Source organism: Heterodontus francisci, chromosome 17 (genome assembly GCF_036365525.1).
Source record: "Heterodontus francisci isolate sHetFra1 chromosome 17, sHetFra1.hap1, whole genome shotgun sequence".
Taxonomy (NCBI): domain Eukaryota; kingdom Metazoa; phylum Chordata; class Chondrichthyes; order Heterodontiformes; family Heterodontidae; genus Heterodontus; species Heterodontus francisci.
The window spans coordinates 84,730,821-84,746,780 of NC_090387.1; the positions used below are offsets into that span (position 1 = coordinate 84,730,821).

General features: G+C 40.8%; 1 protein-coding gene across 1 annotated transcript in view; it reads right to left on the bottom strand.

Moving 5' to 3' along the window:
- The window catches only part of cnot1 (CCR4-NOT transcription complex, subunit 1), a 198,867-nt gene that overhangs the window by 48,695 nt on the left and 134,212 nt on the right, over positions 1-15,960 (bottom strand). Inside the window, exons 22-27 of the mRNA XM_068048909.1 lie at positions 14,991-15,221; positions 13,704-13,844; positions 12,549-12,728; positions 11,156-11,272; positions 10,880-10,990; positions 264-341 (exon numbers count right to left, since the gene is read on the bottom strand). Of these exons, the coding sequence (XP_067905010.1) occupies positions 264-341; positions 10,880-10,990; positions 11,156-11,272; positions 12,549-12,728; positions 13,704-13,844; positions 14,991-15,221 (858 nt within the window). The remainder of the gene's footprint in view (positions 1-263; positions 342-10,879; positions 10,991-11,155; positions 11,273-12,548; positions 12,729-13,703; positions 13,845-14,990; positions 15,222-15,960) is intronic.

Here is a 15,960-nt window from a genome sequence, read left to right on the forward strand (position 1 = left end):
CTACTCATGGTTCCCCACTTCTCCTCCCAGCATGGTTTTTGCAAGAAATTTAATCTGTTGACTTCTGAAATTGGCCTGAATATCGATACCAAAACAATTTCATATTTTAAATCAAAATTAAGCGAGAGGGAGTTTGCTCTAATACTCAACTATGTCTCAATAATACAGCAGGTTTGCACGTGCTGTGTTCTAATGGAATCCGCAGTGCAATCCCCTACTGGCAATTAACCCCATGCAACTGATACAAATCAGAAGGGCCTTACCTTCAAATCATGCTCTTGATGCAGCTCTGCTAATACATTCATGATGGCCATTGTCCAAGGATTTGGCGGTCTAAAAACCTATAGAAACACAATTCACATAGTAAGAAAACATTTGTACAGTGCAAGAGAATATTGAGAAACCCAACTAATTTCTGGATTGAAAAAAAATCTAAGAGTAAATTTATTGTATTTCTCCACGCCCCCCCCTCCCCCCACAAAAGGTCTCCATCACAAAGCAGCCCTCAGACAAGCACTGTAACTAGCAATAGGTATAGGAAAATGACTTCCAATTTACTTATGTCCCATTTTTCGGCTGGCCTCCATTCTGGATATTTCTAGAATGGCATCACTGTGGAGAAAAGTGCTGGCACAATTTAGTTCCAGATAAGAGGGCTATAAAATGTATTTACATATCCATTTGTTGACCCACTGTCACCTAATTGCCCCTTGCAATTTGCAGATGTTTACCTTTGTGCAAACAAGAACTGAGTCATAATTACTAGTTACATTTTTAAGAAACATTGTAATTTTCAGTTTGTTGGTGGAAGGTTGTGCAGGGTTACAGAGAGAAGGCGTGGAGTGGAACTAAGTGAGTTGCACTTTCAGAGAGCCGGTGTGGACACAATGGGCCAAATTACTTCCTTCTGCACTGTAACAATTCTGTGATTCTGTCTCATCCAAGTTTGGTGTTCATTAATTAAAAGATTCACCACATTGTGCTACGTAAGGGAAATACTTCAGCAATCAATCCTCGTGGAGCACGTAAATCAACTGACGAGAGCATATCTTGATGAAAGCAGTCGTGTGATTTCATTTGCACTGCTGTCAGAAAAAGGGACTAATATTGTCACATGATTTACTCATCAATGTATCACTTTTTTAAACTATAGGTGAAACAGTATGTTAAAATGTGGTGAGCCAGGGGACTGGCTGCCACAGCGAGTTAGGTTCGGCACATCGTTCAGACACCCTTGAAAGTAAGGCTTTTTTTTAGATTTAGAGATACAGCACTGAAACAGGCCCTTCGGCCCACCGAGTCTGTGCCGACCATTAACCACCCATTTATACTAATCCCATAGTCCTACCACATCCTCACCTGTCTCTATATTTCCCTACCACCTACCTATACTAGGGGCAATTTATAATGGCCAATTTACCTATCAACCTGCAAGTCTTTGGCTGTGGGAGGAAACCGGAGCACCCGGAGGAAACCCACACAGACACAGGCAGAACTTGCAAACTCCACACAGGCAGTACCCAGAATTGAACCCGGGTCGCTGGAGCTTAAATCTAGTTATGATGATAGTATAAAGCCCTCCAGACCATTAACTTCTCTCCACTCCTGTGAAGCAACTTGGGATATTTTACTACGTTAGAGACTATATAAACACAAGTTATTAGAATCCTGCATAAAATTGCACAGTCTAACTTCAGCGTGACAGTTGCCCACAGTAACAAAGTGCCTACCATTCAGTCTTAATTTCACTGAGAGGAGGCAAATCAATGGCTGTTATGAGAAGTAGCTTTGTCATAGTTGTGTCAGTATGGAGTGCTCTTTTAACAGGAGCATAAAGGTCTATTGCTAGGTCACTGCAGACAGATCTTTGCTGTACATCCAGCTGCGGTATTTCTCGATAAAGGGTGTTCACAGGGGAAAGTGTTCACATTGCCCAGCAACAAACTCATCTCAATTGGCATAAAGAAAATACAAAGATGTAAAATAAAAATTGTAGGTGAGCATAAACAGGCATGACCCTAAGAACAGTGCAACACACTGACTGTAGACATAGTACATACGAACATAAGAATTAGAAGTAGGCCATTCGGCCCCTTGAGCCTGCTCCGCCATTCAATAAGATCATGGCTGATCTGTTTGCGTTTCAAATTCCACACTCCCATCTACCCAATAACCTTGGATTTCCTTGCCTAACAATCTATCTACCTGCGCCTTAAAAATATTCAATGACCCTGCCTCCACCACCTTCTGAGGCACAGAGTTCCAAAGTCGCACAACCCTCAATTTTAAAACAGTGCCCACGCTCACCCCCCCTCCCCAGTTCTGGACTCCCCCACAAGAGGAAACATCCTTTCCACATCCACTTTGTCAAAACGATTCAGGATCTTATATACTTCAATCAAATCTCCCCTCACTCTTCTAAACTCCAGTGAAAACAAGCCCAGCCTGTCCAACCTTTCCTCATAAGACAATCTGCTCATTCCAGGTATCAATCTAGTAAACCTCTTCTGAACTGCCTCCAATGCATTAAATAAGGAGACCAAAACTGCACACAGTATTCAAGATGTGGTCTTACCAATGCCCTATATAACTGAAGCATAACATCCTTACTTTTATTTTTAATCCCTCTCGTAATGAAGGAAAGCATTCCATTAGCCTTCTTTATTACTTGCTGTACCTGCATACTAACTTTTCGTGACTCATGCACTAGAACACCTGGATCCCTCTGCACCCTGGAATTTTGCAGTTGTTTTCCGTTTAAGTAATACTCTGCTTTTTATTCTTCCAGCCAAAGTGAACAACCTGACATTTGCCCACATTAAACTCCATTTGCCAGATTTCTGCCCACTCACTCAATCTGTCTGCAAGCTCCTTATGTCCTCTTCACAACATACTTTCCTACCTATCTTTGTGTCACTTGCAAAGTTAGCTACCATGCCATTGCTCCCCTCATCTGAGTCATTGATATAGATTGTAAAAAGTTGAGGCCCCAGCACAGACCCCTGTGGGACTCCACTCGTCAGAAAAGGACGCATTTATGCATACTGTTTTCTGTCAGCCAGCCAATCTTCTATCCATGCTAATATGTTACCCCCCTACACCATGAGCTCCTACTTTGCGCAATAACCTTTCATGTGCCACCTTGTCAAATGCCTTCTGGAAATCCAACTACAGTATGTCAACAGGCTCCCCTTTATCCACAGCTCATGTTACTCCTTCAAAGAACTCCAATAAATTGGTTAAACATGATTTCTCTTTCACAAAACCATGCTGACTACTCCCGATTGCCTTGAGTTTTTCTAAGTGCCCAGCTATAACCTCCTTAATGATCGATTCTAACACCTTCCCCACGACAGATGTCAAGCTAACTGGCCTATAGTTATCGGTCTTCTGCCTGCCCCCTTCTTGAATAGAGGGGTTATATTTGCTACTTTCCATGGTGACCCATGAATGCCTCCAGCTAAACCCCCAGGAAGTGCAACCAGTTGGGTTAGGGACTTGTTTTTTGAAAAGACTCGCTATCTCTGCAAGACCCAAAAAAGCACAAAATAGTCAAATGATTCCCTGGAATAAATCAAGCCCCAACAGTAACTAAAACCTCAATTTTAGCTTTAAAAAAATAATTGTCCTCCTCCCATAGTCACATTCAATTAAACACCATTCAAGTTAAGGCTTTACAGCTGCAAAAAATTGTAATCTCAGTGTAGCGTAAAGCAATACCAGATGGTGTCAGCGTTGAGTTTGAACAAAAAATGGTATTGCACAGTTACTGCAGTACAATTACAGCTGGTGCAGTTTTTTCAATACCTCTCCGGGAATCTGCTGTCCCCTCATTTAATTTTAACTTTGCGACTTCACTGGCAGTTGAAGGCCAATGATCAACACTCCACGCATGGACTAAATAACTCTGCATAGAATTGCACAAGCTGTATAGTCATGGATATTTGATTTCACTGCTATTAAAAATGCATCCAAACCCTGTAGCATCTGCTGCACTGTAAATGGGACATACCTAGCATCTCCGAAGCATGGAGGGTGATGGCAATGCACTCCCACTGCATGGTGAGTTATGCTCTTGCATGTGGGATTCAAAATACCTGCTTTATGCCTAGTAAGGGCTCAAAACATAGGCTCATCGGTTGTCTTATCAGCTAGTAACTACTGCCCTTAGGGTAGTGGAGCAGGGTCGTTGCGAACCCAAGACAACATGCTAGGCAATGGAAGAATGGAAACACCTAGACTGAAACAAAGTCAACCCACATCCATGGCAGACTCAATAATCCAGTGCCTGAATCAGGCAGATCCAAGGCTGATCATCCAATCTGAGTGACTAAACTGGGACCTGGAAGGGTAGACCAGTCACTGAGAGCCATAATGCTACCTAATCAGCTCCAGATAGCCTGCCAGCCACCGACTAAGGTGGCCCTGGATTGATAAGCTGCAGGATGTTTATCAAATGATGTGCTGGTAAGATGCACAGATTTAGCTCATTAAACCCCAGCAGTACCCTCGTGCACACTTGGGAGCCGAGCTTTAGCTCTTGCCAAGCTGCACCCAAGCTCTCTAGATTTACTGAGATGTCTCCCAACGCAAGAGCATGTGTAAGCCATGTTAAGGTAGAAAGAAACTTTACTTGTGCAGATATCTTAGTGGCTTGCTTTGAAGACTTAAGCATGGAGATGGGTTTCTGCAAATCCAAGGGTCAAGCAACATCAGTCTGACCAAAAAAAAAAATGTTTTAAAACTGGGTCACCACTGAACCAGAAGAGGGTGCTTGTTTTGATCCAGCTCATTCTAAGTCTAGACTTATAACCACTTGCCACAGATCTGAACCTGTAGTCCCTTCCAAACCAAGAATCCATCCATAATTTTCCTCAAATGCTAGAAACAAGATTTGCAATCACTACCTCTGCAGCAGTTTATTCTGTAAACTCCCAGCTGTAACTGCAGGTTTGCACCCAGCACCACACAACTTCCCAGCTTCAGAGGAACCTTTGGTAACTTTAAATATATTTCAAAAATACTCTTTCTCCTCCACTGCCCTACCCATCTCTGAAATCCTTTTCTCTCGGGAAAAGGAGCTTAGAGCCTTTATATCCAGCTGATTGTAAATTGAAGATGATTTCTAGGCTTGGGACAAAGCCTCAATCAGTCTAAGGGCTCTGGGCCATTACATTGCACTCAGTGAACTGGAAATGCTACAAAAGACCAAGATTTCAGTCTTCAGTGTGCGGTATAATCACTAAGTTTACTGAGTAAAACCAACTGTAAAAGCAGAGCAACTAGTTTCTGTCCCTTTTGTAGCCAACAGCTGCTCCAGTGCTGCAGGCCAGTTTAGAGCTACAGGTCTGGAATCCATCATAGAATGACATTAGGTTTCCTTTTGCGCTGCACTTTCAAAGACCGCATTTATAAGTGAATTGCTCAAGTTAAAAACCTGTCTGCATGTAATTCACCCTATCCTTTTTGTCTCGCTTGTTTCAACGCCTTGAACAAGTTACCCAGTTTCTTGATTGTTTTTGCCACAGGAGCTGTTCTTCAGCATTTTTAAGTATGTTCTTTTTAAGCAATTGATTGTCTTTTGGAAAATAGCGAATGTAACTCCTTTATTCAAAAAGGGAGACAGAAAGCAGGAAACTACAGGCCAGTTAGCTTAACATCTGCCTTAGGGAAAATATTAAAAGCTATTATTAAAGTAGGGGATTTAGAAAAATTCAAGGTCATCAGGCAGAGTCAACATGGTTTTGTGAAAGGGAAATCATGTTTAACCAATTTATTGGAGTTCTTTGAGGGACGGTTACATATGCTGTACATAAAGGGGAACCGGTGGATGCATTGTACTTAGATTTCAAGAAGGCATTTGATAAGGTACATCAAAGGTTAAAGCTCATAGTGTAGGGGGTAACATATTGGCATGGATGAAAGAATGGCTAGCTAACAGAAAACAGAGAGTAGGCATAAATGGTTGGCAAGATGTAAGGAGTGCTGTGCCACAGGGATCTGTGCTGGGGCCTCAACTTTTTACAATTTATATAAATGACTTAAATGAAGGAACCGAAGGTATGGTTGCTAAACTTGCTGATGACACAAAGATAGGTAGAAAAATAATTTGTGAAGAGGACATAAGGGGGCTACAAAGGGATATAGATAGGTTAAGTGAGTGGGAAAAGACCTGGCAGATGGAGTATAATGTGGGGAAGTGTGAAATTGTCCACTTTGGCAGGAAGAATAAAAAAGAAGCATATTATCCAAATGGTGAGAGATTGCAGAGCTCTGAGATGCAGAGGGATCTGGGTGTCCTAGTGCATGAAATGTAAAAGGTTAGTATACAGGTACAGCACGTAATTAGTAAAGCTAATAGAATGTTATTGTTTATCGCGAGGGGAATTGAATACAAAAGTAGAGAGGTTATGCTTCAGCTATACACGATATTGGTGAGACCACATCTGGAGTACTGTGTACAGCACTGGTCGCCTTAAAAAGGAAGGATGTAAAAATGTTGGAGGCAGTATAGAGAAGATTTACGAGACCAATACCTAGAATGGGCCGGCTGTCTTATGAGGAAAGATTGGACAGGCTGGACTTGTATCCACTGGAATTTAGAAGAGTAAGAGGTGACTTGATTGAAACATACTAGATCCTGAGGGGTCTTGACAGGGTGAATGTGGAAAGGATGTTTCCCTTTGTGGGAGAATCCAGAACTAGGGGTCACTGTTTAAAAAAATAAGGATCGTCCATTTAAGACAGAATTGAGGAGAAATTTCTTCACTTAGAGGGTTGCGAATCTTTGGAATTCTCTACTCCAGGGCGCTGTGGATGCTCAATAGTCAAGTATATTCAAGACAGAGATTGATAGATTTTTGGATAGTAAGGGAATCAAGGAATATGGGGATAAGGTGGGGTTGAGCAGAGTGGGCTCTAAGGCTGAATGGTCAACTCCTGCTCCCGCTCATGTCCTTATTCCATGAATTATCAGTCCAGTCACAATCACATATCAATCACATATTTACGGCTTCTCTTTATACTGAAAAACAATTTACAGCAGAAATGATGGCATCTTATATTTCAAACCAAGTTATTTAGCAGGAAGATTTACAAAAAAAGCTGAATATACATGGATATTTATTAATTTTTGAAGGTCAGTATTACCAATTCACAGATCGTCAACACAGTATACAAACAATTAAATCAGTTAAAAGGTGTCAAACACACAAGTCATAGTCTTGTAGCAAATTTATTACATAGGTCAACATTAAATAGCAGACCTGCAATGGCAATGTCCAGTGTGCAAGAGATGATGTTGGGGTGAGCAGAAAGATGAATCTGATTGATGAAAATACTGCAACAGCAGATTGTGGGTGCACATAAGACGGTGACAAAAAGGGAAGAGGTGGTGGTGATGAGAGAGGAGAGGTGGGGGTGAGAGGGGCTAAACAAGAGATGGGGGACACTGGGGAAGAGAGAGAATGAGCTTGAGAACTGATGAGAATATGAAAGCTATGTTAGTGGCCTGTATGGGCATGGCAGGCCAAGCTAGGCTAAACCTTTTGATAAAAGCAAAATACTGCAGATGCTGGAAATCTGAAATAAAAACAAGAAATGCTGGAACCACTCAGCAGGTCTGGCAACATCTGTGGAAAGAGAAGCAGAGTTAACGTTTTGGGTCAGTGACCCTTCTTCGGAACTAAACCTTTTGATGACCAGAAAGAACAGCAACTGCTAACAACTAGTTACACTGCTGCACTGGTTTAGCTGCCATTGGCAGCCTGTAGAGAAACCACTTCAAGTGGCTGTTGTTTGTGAATTTACTGCATATTCTATTCTCCTTTCTTGCTTTCTCACTTCCTTCTATTATATACCTCCAAAACTTGAGAATCAACAGAGTTGTAAAGGAATTTTTCACCCCCCACCCCAAAAAAAACCCCAACCCTATAACATATCTCCACTGGCACAGCAATCTTGATTTACTTTTTCCAACTACATGACATTAATTTTATATTAAATTCTATTTTATTTGATACATCTCTGCAAGTTGATGTGAACATTGGCCAACCTGCCAGTACATCTTGCCTTAGTCTTCAAGGTCATTAAGTAACAGTAAAGGCTGGAATAAATTGGGAGAAATTAAGTTCTATCTATAATTCCAAAAACAGTTTTTGATCTCAGGCATGCCGTGGTAGGTAGTGACATGGAGGTAATACTCGTCAGGAAGGTGCACCAAAGTCAGGGGACTGTGCACACACACACACAGCTAGGCTTTGCACATAAAGTCTGAATTAGCCAGTAATTAATAATGAGGCTTGTGTGCCAATCTAGCAATGCCTCAATCACTTTGGCACTGGTACTATTAAAAGTAATAACGCAGGAGTGAGGTTACATTGATGGTAACCCAGTGACTGTGGTGGTGATCCACAAATGATGGACCACCTGCTCCACTGTCAATTCCTGAGAGTGCTGTAATGCTGCTGACCTTGCCAAATATAATGATAATGCCTAGGAACGTGTAGCCCTGTGGAAGGAAAAAGTATGAAAGAATGATAGAAAGGGCTAGTAAGTCCAATGAATGAACTCCAAATTAGCAGTCGATTGTACTGTCAAACTGCACTGATAGCGACTTAGTCACCAATCCATGCAGATGGTTCAGAAAAGAAAGCAATAAAGGAGGCATAACAGAGAAGTTAAATACTCAGAGACTGACGAAAGAGCCCCACACCAAGCCCCTGCTTCTGTAACTGAAACAAATGTGCTCACATGATTACATAGTTATAAATGGTAATCTTCCACTTTTTTTTTAAATTAAAGGAGTGTATGATACAGATCAAGGCTCTAAAGGTTTCATATCCTGATCTGTATATATTTTTACATTGAGTTTGGAAATGAAAATGTAACTCAATCTTAAACATCCTAAGAATAATCCTGCTATTCATTCAATTACAATTGTCTTCTATGCAATACAAAAAGTAGATGAAAGTATTATTCAAGCAACCTTAGTACCTCCAACCATGTGTTTGAACATTTTAAAAAGTTTGAATTGAGTAATAGTCAGTTCGCATTCTAGCAAAGTTCTAAGAAACCATCCACTATCCAAGGCGCCAAATGCTCCTTTCAGGTGAAGCAGCGATTTCCTTGTACTTCTTTCAATTTAGTATACTGTATTCGCTGCTCACAATGTGGTTTCCTCTACATTGGGGAGACCAAACGCAGATTGGGTGACCGCTTTGCGGAAGACCTCTACTCAGTCCGTAAGCATGACCCTGAGCTTCTAGTTGCTGGCCATTTCAACCCCCAACCCCTCTCATGCTCACACCTCTGCCCTGGGACTGCTGCAGTGTTCCAGTGAACATCAACGCAAGCTCAAGGAACAGCACCTTGTTTACCGATTAGGCACGCCACAACCTGCTGGACTGAACGTTGAGTTCAATAATTTCAGAGCATGGTAGGCCCCCCCCCCTTTTTATTTTTAGTTATTTTTTATTTATTTCTTTTATTTTAGTTTGTTTCCACTGTGCCTACCCACTGTTTTTTTTTCCATGTTTGTGCTCGGGGCCCCAGCTGTTCATTTTACTGTCACTTGACACCCTCTCTGTACTAACGCTTTGTCTTTCACCACACCATTAACATACCGATTGCCTTTGTTCCATGACCTTCTGGCCAGTTATTTTCTGTGACCCTGTCCTAACACCACCTCTTTTGTCATCTCGTGCCCCACCCCCGTTTTACTTGCTTAAAACCGTTTACATGTCTACTATTTGCCAGTTCTGATGAAAGGTCACTGACCTGAAACATTAACTCTGCTTCTCTCTTCACAGATGCTGCCAGACCTGCTGAGTATTTCCAGCATTTTTTGTTTTTATTATCTAAGAAACCATTCCCAACTGACTCGCCCAACCCAGAGATGATTAACACACTATACTCATTGGATTAAGATATCTGAATATTAAGGCAGCACCAATTTCAAGTTAAATACAGTTACAGCCTCACAACAAGTCTCTCGACATTATCCTTTTATAAACCCATATTACTTTTAGGCTTTCCTCGAAAGATCACCCTGAACCCTTGCTTACACTGAGCACCAGTCACCCCTCCATTACTCTGGAGACTTAAAATCCCAAGAATTGCACTGTCATGCTTAAGATTGGAAAGGCATTTATAATTTATATATAAACACTGAATTTAAAAAAAAACAGCTGATGTTACCTGTTACCATTTCATCTGGGCCTGATACTTCCATTATGTTTGGCTGCTTTAATTCAATAACACCACTATGTTTTAGCAACTGATTAATACGATTATGAACACTCTCTACAGAGGTCAAAGGAGCCCATGTTCATGATCTTCCAAGTCACTCCTTTGCATCCTTTTTAGATTAGGGATGCTGAAGGCATGTGTGCCAAGTAAGAGTCCTTTAGACACAAATATGAATGAAGTACCTGCTGGAACCTGCCACTGCCTCATATAGGAGGGATGAATGTGACAATCCAAATGCATTACCACATCAGCCTCCCATCAAAGAACATCTAGAGTCAGCAGAATAGATAGGATGTGGCTTCTGGTCAGATCTTAGCTTCCCAATAATCAACATGTTGTCAGTGATGTAATCTGCTGCAGGACCAGCACCCACAGCAGGTGACATTGCATGGGGGAGAGTTTGGATAGCCATGAGAAACAACAATTATGTCAATGCGTTGTCACCAAATTCACTTGGAGGAAGACTCATCTCTCATTGTCCCAGTCACTCTATTCTTATTACTACAAAATTTGCACCAGAACTTTATCAGAGCATTCTCAAGATCAATTTTCTTCTAGGGTTTGACTGGAATCAGTCCTTAAATTATACAGCTGAACATAATAGGAAAAAAAACACAAGATCTGAACTTACCATACTCCTAACGCTGGATTCTAAAACTTTGGCAACAAAAGGAACAACGTAGAGCATTTCTTGCTGACCTTTCACGTAAGCTTCCAGCAGCAAAGATTTCACATCCAGATCCTATGTATAATAGTTTTAATAGAACACTTTTGAGCTTGTAAATAAACAAAGTAATCCTAAACACAATCAGCCTATTTAACAATTCAGCTACAATTAAAGCTGTTCAACACCATAAAAAGATGGATTCAGACATAACTAAAGATATAACAAGATAGAGCCACTTACAATGTGCAAGATGGGCTTATTTTTGGCTAAGGTTATCATGCCCAACCAGTGGCCCAGGTTCTTCAACAGCGACCGGTCTGAAAAGTTTGCTGCAGCCTTATCAGATGTTAACAGTACCTTAAAAGGCAATGAAAAAAAGTGATGAAGCAGGGAAGCAACTGTCAATACTTAGTGTTCAAATTAAAATTATTGAATTTGGCTTTCATTAGAACAGTTCATTTAGCAAGTTAACTTGTCAAATGGCTTCTAGAAATCTATTACTTAGAACTACTGGAAATTAGGTCACAGGGAAGGACAACACTGATTAACTCCTATGTAGGTCCATATAGTAAAAGATCTTGGGTTTAACAACTCACTAAATATTAATTCACTATTAAATATTATGAACAATTACTCTGCTACAAATCATCTTGGCAAAACCTTGCATAGCCTTCTCTTTTTTATCCCCCTACATGCAACTCATCTGTAATTAAGCCTTGGGCTTATGAGCGAGCCACTGCAAATTTAGAACAGGCAAGAGATGGCACTAAAAAGGACAGAAGGACAGGTCAGAGAAAAATCAACCCAATCAATTTCGTAATATATAGATCAGTCCACTCAAATAATGCTCCAAAGCTCCTTTCAGGACTCAAATGGGTAAATTTATTGCATGCTTATATTACCATGCCATACACATAAGATGTCTGCCTCAAACAGCTAGGTCTGTCTTAAAGTAGCTAATACCAACAAAATCAGCTCAACTGTCCTGGCATGAGAAGACATGAGAGCCCCCACTGCTGATCACTCCCTGTAAAATAAAATGCAAATGCCTTGCTGGTTCATAGCCTGTTGAGGCTCACATGGAGAATTGGCCACTTGGTTTGAGTTACTAGACAGCCAGTGCACCCAAGAATCTGTACCACAACAATATTTGAGATCTTCAGGACTGAATAGAGTTGGTTTCAAAAAAAGAGATGCAGCTATTTCTAAAAGAAAGTGGAGGTAGAAACTTAATGAATTGCACTGATTTGGGTTTTGGCTGTGGGTGGGGAACAAAGGAGTCCCTGCTTTTAATGTCTATCCAGTGACACAGGCCAGAAAGCACTGGAGTGAATATCAGAGAACTGGATTGGGCTTTGTGGCTGTGCTCTCTGTGGTAATTAAGCTGCTGAAATTTACTGCCTTAGGTTCACATGTGGTCAATTAGTCAATGTGCTGAAGGACAGATGCCAGCCTTGGAACTGGAACCAGGCAAGGATGTGTGCCTTTAGAACAGGGAAAGTTGAAGGGATGGAAAGACAAGAAAGCTTATGCCAACAGGCACAGGCTAAATGTTTTGTCCAGAGCAGCTTCAAAAGGAAACTCCTGTCTCATCTAGCTGAATGCTATCTGCTCGTATTTCTCCAACTCTTACCTTGATGTTTCTGTAGGTCTCCGTCAGTACCATTTTGTTAAACTCAGAATTCTTCAATGTGTCCATAAAGTTTGAGTACAGACTGTGAAAGTTAGGTTCAATGCTAACTCTCTTCATGACCAAATACTGGGATACCCATGGCATAAATTCATCCTTCACGGTCTCCTTTAGCTCCTCCACCTATAACATCAAGATCAGTGACACACCATTCATATATCAGTCACAACGATTAAAAGACAGGCGAAATTAGTGACATGGAACATACTGAATTAGCCATCAAACAATTCATTTAGATTAGTATTAAAAATTAATTCAAATTGAGAAAAACTGCCTTTCATAGTAGCCAAGTACATCAGCTATCCATTGCTTGAAACATCAGAATTGTTTTGACCCAAACATCAGAATGATATTGAAGAGCAGTGTTTCATCTAGCCAAATATCCAAACAACAAACAGATAGGAACCAAATGTTCCTCCACATGCAACCCCCTCCTCAATCAAGGGCTTCATCTCCAGTGGGCACCAGAGCACCCAGCTGCTAAATGGCCATCAGCATTGCTGGAAGATTAACAGTAGCCCTATGAGAATGAATACCTCCTGTCTGCAGAAACTGCATATTCTTAATTGTGGGTCTATGAGAGAGATGGACTGTAATCTTGTAAGCAGCCTTCAATTAAGGGCCTGCTGCAAGAAACTAATTATGTGAAGTGAAATCAAGTCCCACTAGTGATTAATAACTACCTGCAAATCTAGGAGTCATCAATTGTGATTATTATTCTCCAAACCCAACCAAAATGGTTTGTATGGTTGCACAATTCAAAATTGCTTGCTTGCACAACACTCAATAAACCACAAAAATAACTGATTGAAATATCTTAGCGCAGCACTCAGTTCCAATGTAATCACTGGTCCAGCACAACCTTGTAAGACAACAAATCTGTTTCACTACTGCAGACAAATGTGGAACTCTAGTGGTTACTGAAGGCATCTGAACTCAAGTAAATAATTACAGTTAACTTGAAGTCAACGTATTTTCTGGTGAAACTGCCGCATAATATAAATAGGCTGGTTTCAAAAGCCACAGAATGAAGGAGAGCATCACTGCAAGAAAAGTGACACATCAGACAAGGCCATTGTACCATCTCAGAACACCCACCTTTTGTGTCATGTTGGATTGTGAGAGGTTGTTGAAGATGAAAGCCACTTTTTCTTGAATATTCTCAGGTGGTTCCACTATCCTCTCTGCCTGGTCTGTGGCCACCAACAATGTTTCAATGTTAGTTGTATTAATTGAGGGCTAATAAAAAAAAAACAGAAGTACTTTGCTGTAACATACATTTTGTCAATGGAATTACATTGATATGTGTGCCAAATTGATACTTTGCAGACAGGTTGCTGCTCCTCCAATGTAAAAGCTCCACTGGTAAAAGCAACTCACTTGCCAAATGCTCCAGGTTTGAAGGAGTTGGCAGCCAGAGTCAGAGATTTTTCTCAAGAGTTCAATATTACCATCGAGGGCATTTAGAGTCATGAACATTACAATGGTAAAACAACCATTTCTTGTGGTTCCTTTTATTACTCATCAAACAATACGAGAAACAGAAAAAGCAAAACACCCAAGTATATGAAAATCATTCATATAGGGATTTAAACTATCCAGTTTATTTAAAAATCCAGACATGCCATCAGGCCAGATAGATTTGAGTACTTAGTTTCCGTCATTTGCATGGCTCAGCTTAAGTTTAAATTTTGCATTAGCTGGACATTTTTAGTACAAATATTCAATCACATATTTCGGTGGTTTGGTTAACATTTCAGCTGCTTTGTTTACAGGAAGAGAATGATGTAAAAGCACTAGATCTAATATTACAAGGATCCTACAGATGGGGACAAAATCCTTCGAAAGTCAAAGTTACAGCTCAAAAGTTTGTGCTTGAAGTATGAAGTATTTACAGGAACACCAGTCAGTAAAAGCACCACTTCCAGCATGCAAGCGTTCAAAAGGGGAAATTAGGCATCAAGTTTGATAAAAACCTAAATGACTTTTGAAGTTACTAAGCTGCCATTTATAGATGTGTGAACAGGGCACATATTCTGTTTTGAAATCCAGGGTCACAATAAGACAACGGTACTTAAAATCTAGTGATACCTTTTAAAAGTTAGAGGTGGCAAATTGATCAAGAGATCTCACTCTCTTTGCCCCAATGTGTGGATGGGGGAAGAACAAAGGTGAAGTTAAAAAAAGTAAAGAAAACATTTTACAATAGCCACTGTCATTCTGTTACTGTTCAATGATTAGAATACCAGCTTCAGTACCAGACAGCCAATTAATAAACTTGAGAACAATCTGGGACTTCCTAGTTTAGAGAGCAAACTAAGTTTCTGAAGGTAAAATATTATTCTGAAACAACTGCTAGTAATGTGAAACCATCAAAATACTCACTGGTACATCTTTCTTGAAGCTCACTCCAGTCGGCCTGGTAACTGTAGTGGCTTTGGTCACGGTAGTGGTTGTGGACGTGGTTACAATGGCGCTGACTTGTCTAGCCAGAGGGGTCTTATTCTGAGCCTGTGCTTGGGCCTGAGCCTGGGCCAATGCAATACTGCCAGGGGTTGTAATGCTACCCTGCATTTTCACAGGAGGGTCTCTGGACTGCTGACCATACTCAATGTACTGAAACAAATTCAAAATTTTCAAATGAATAGTAATACTTATTCCCAACTGGTTTAAAATTACTGTAATACACTTGTAAATCGATGTTTTTGATGATAAATTCACATAACCCTGAAAAAACAAATGTATCCAGTCTACCTAAAATTGGAAGCTACTGCTTTCTGCTTTAAAGGAACACAAATCTAAAATTTACAAAGCTCCCCTGATGACACTATAGGTGAAAGCACTCCCACATGTACAACTAAGCTGTATGGGTCCTGATTTCAATTCCTGGTCTTAGGTTTAATTGATTTCAGTTTGGGAAGGAGGGAGGGGTGGTGATAGTACAGGCACGAGGATGAAGGGAGAAAAAAAGATTAGTTGGAAGTCCTGTTCGCTACTCAGAGATCCATTCTGGAAATGCACGTGGATGTCAGGCAAGGTCATTATCAGACCTACCTACAATGTCTCTCCCCACCCCCCCAAAAACAGTTTACTGAAAGCCACTGGTGACTTGGGCAAGATTGTGGAACTGGACTCCAGGAAAGACTTCTTTTCAGGACAGCAGGGGAGAAACTGGCAGGAGGATGAGGGGAGACAGCTGACACAAATAGCACACTATAGAGCAAATGGAAACAAGCTCACAGTAACTCACTGATTCAAAGGGCTTCTGACATCAATTTGCACAAGTTAGCTGTGTTAAAACAGTGTCTGTACAAAGCAAATTACCTCCAAGTGCAAAATGCGTGTGATAAGACAC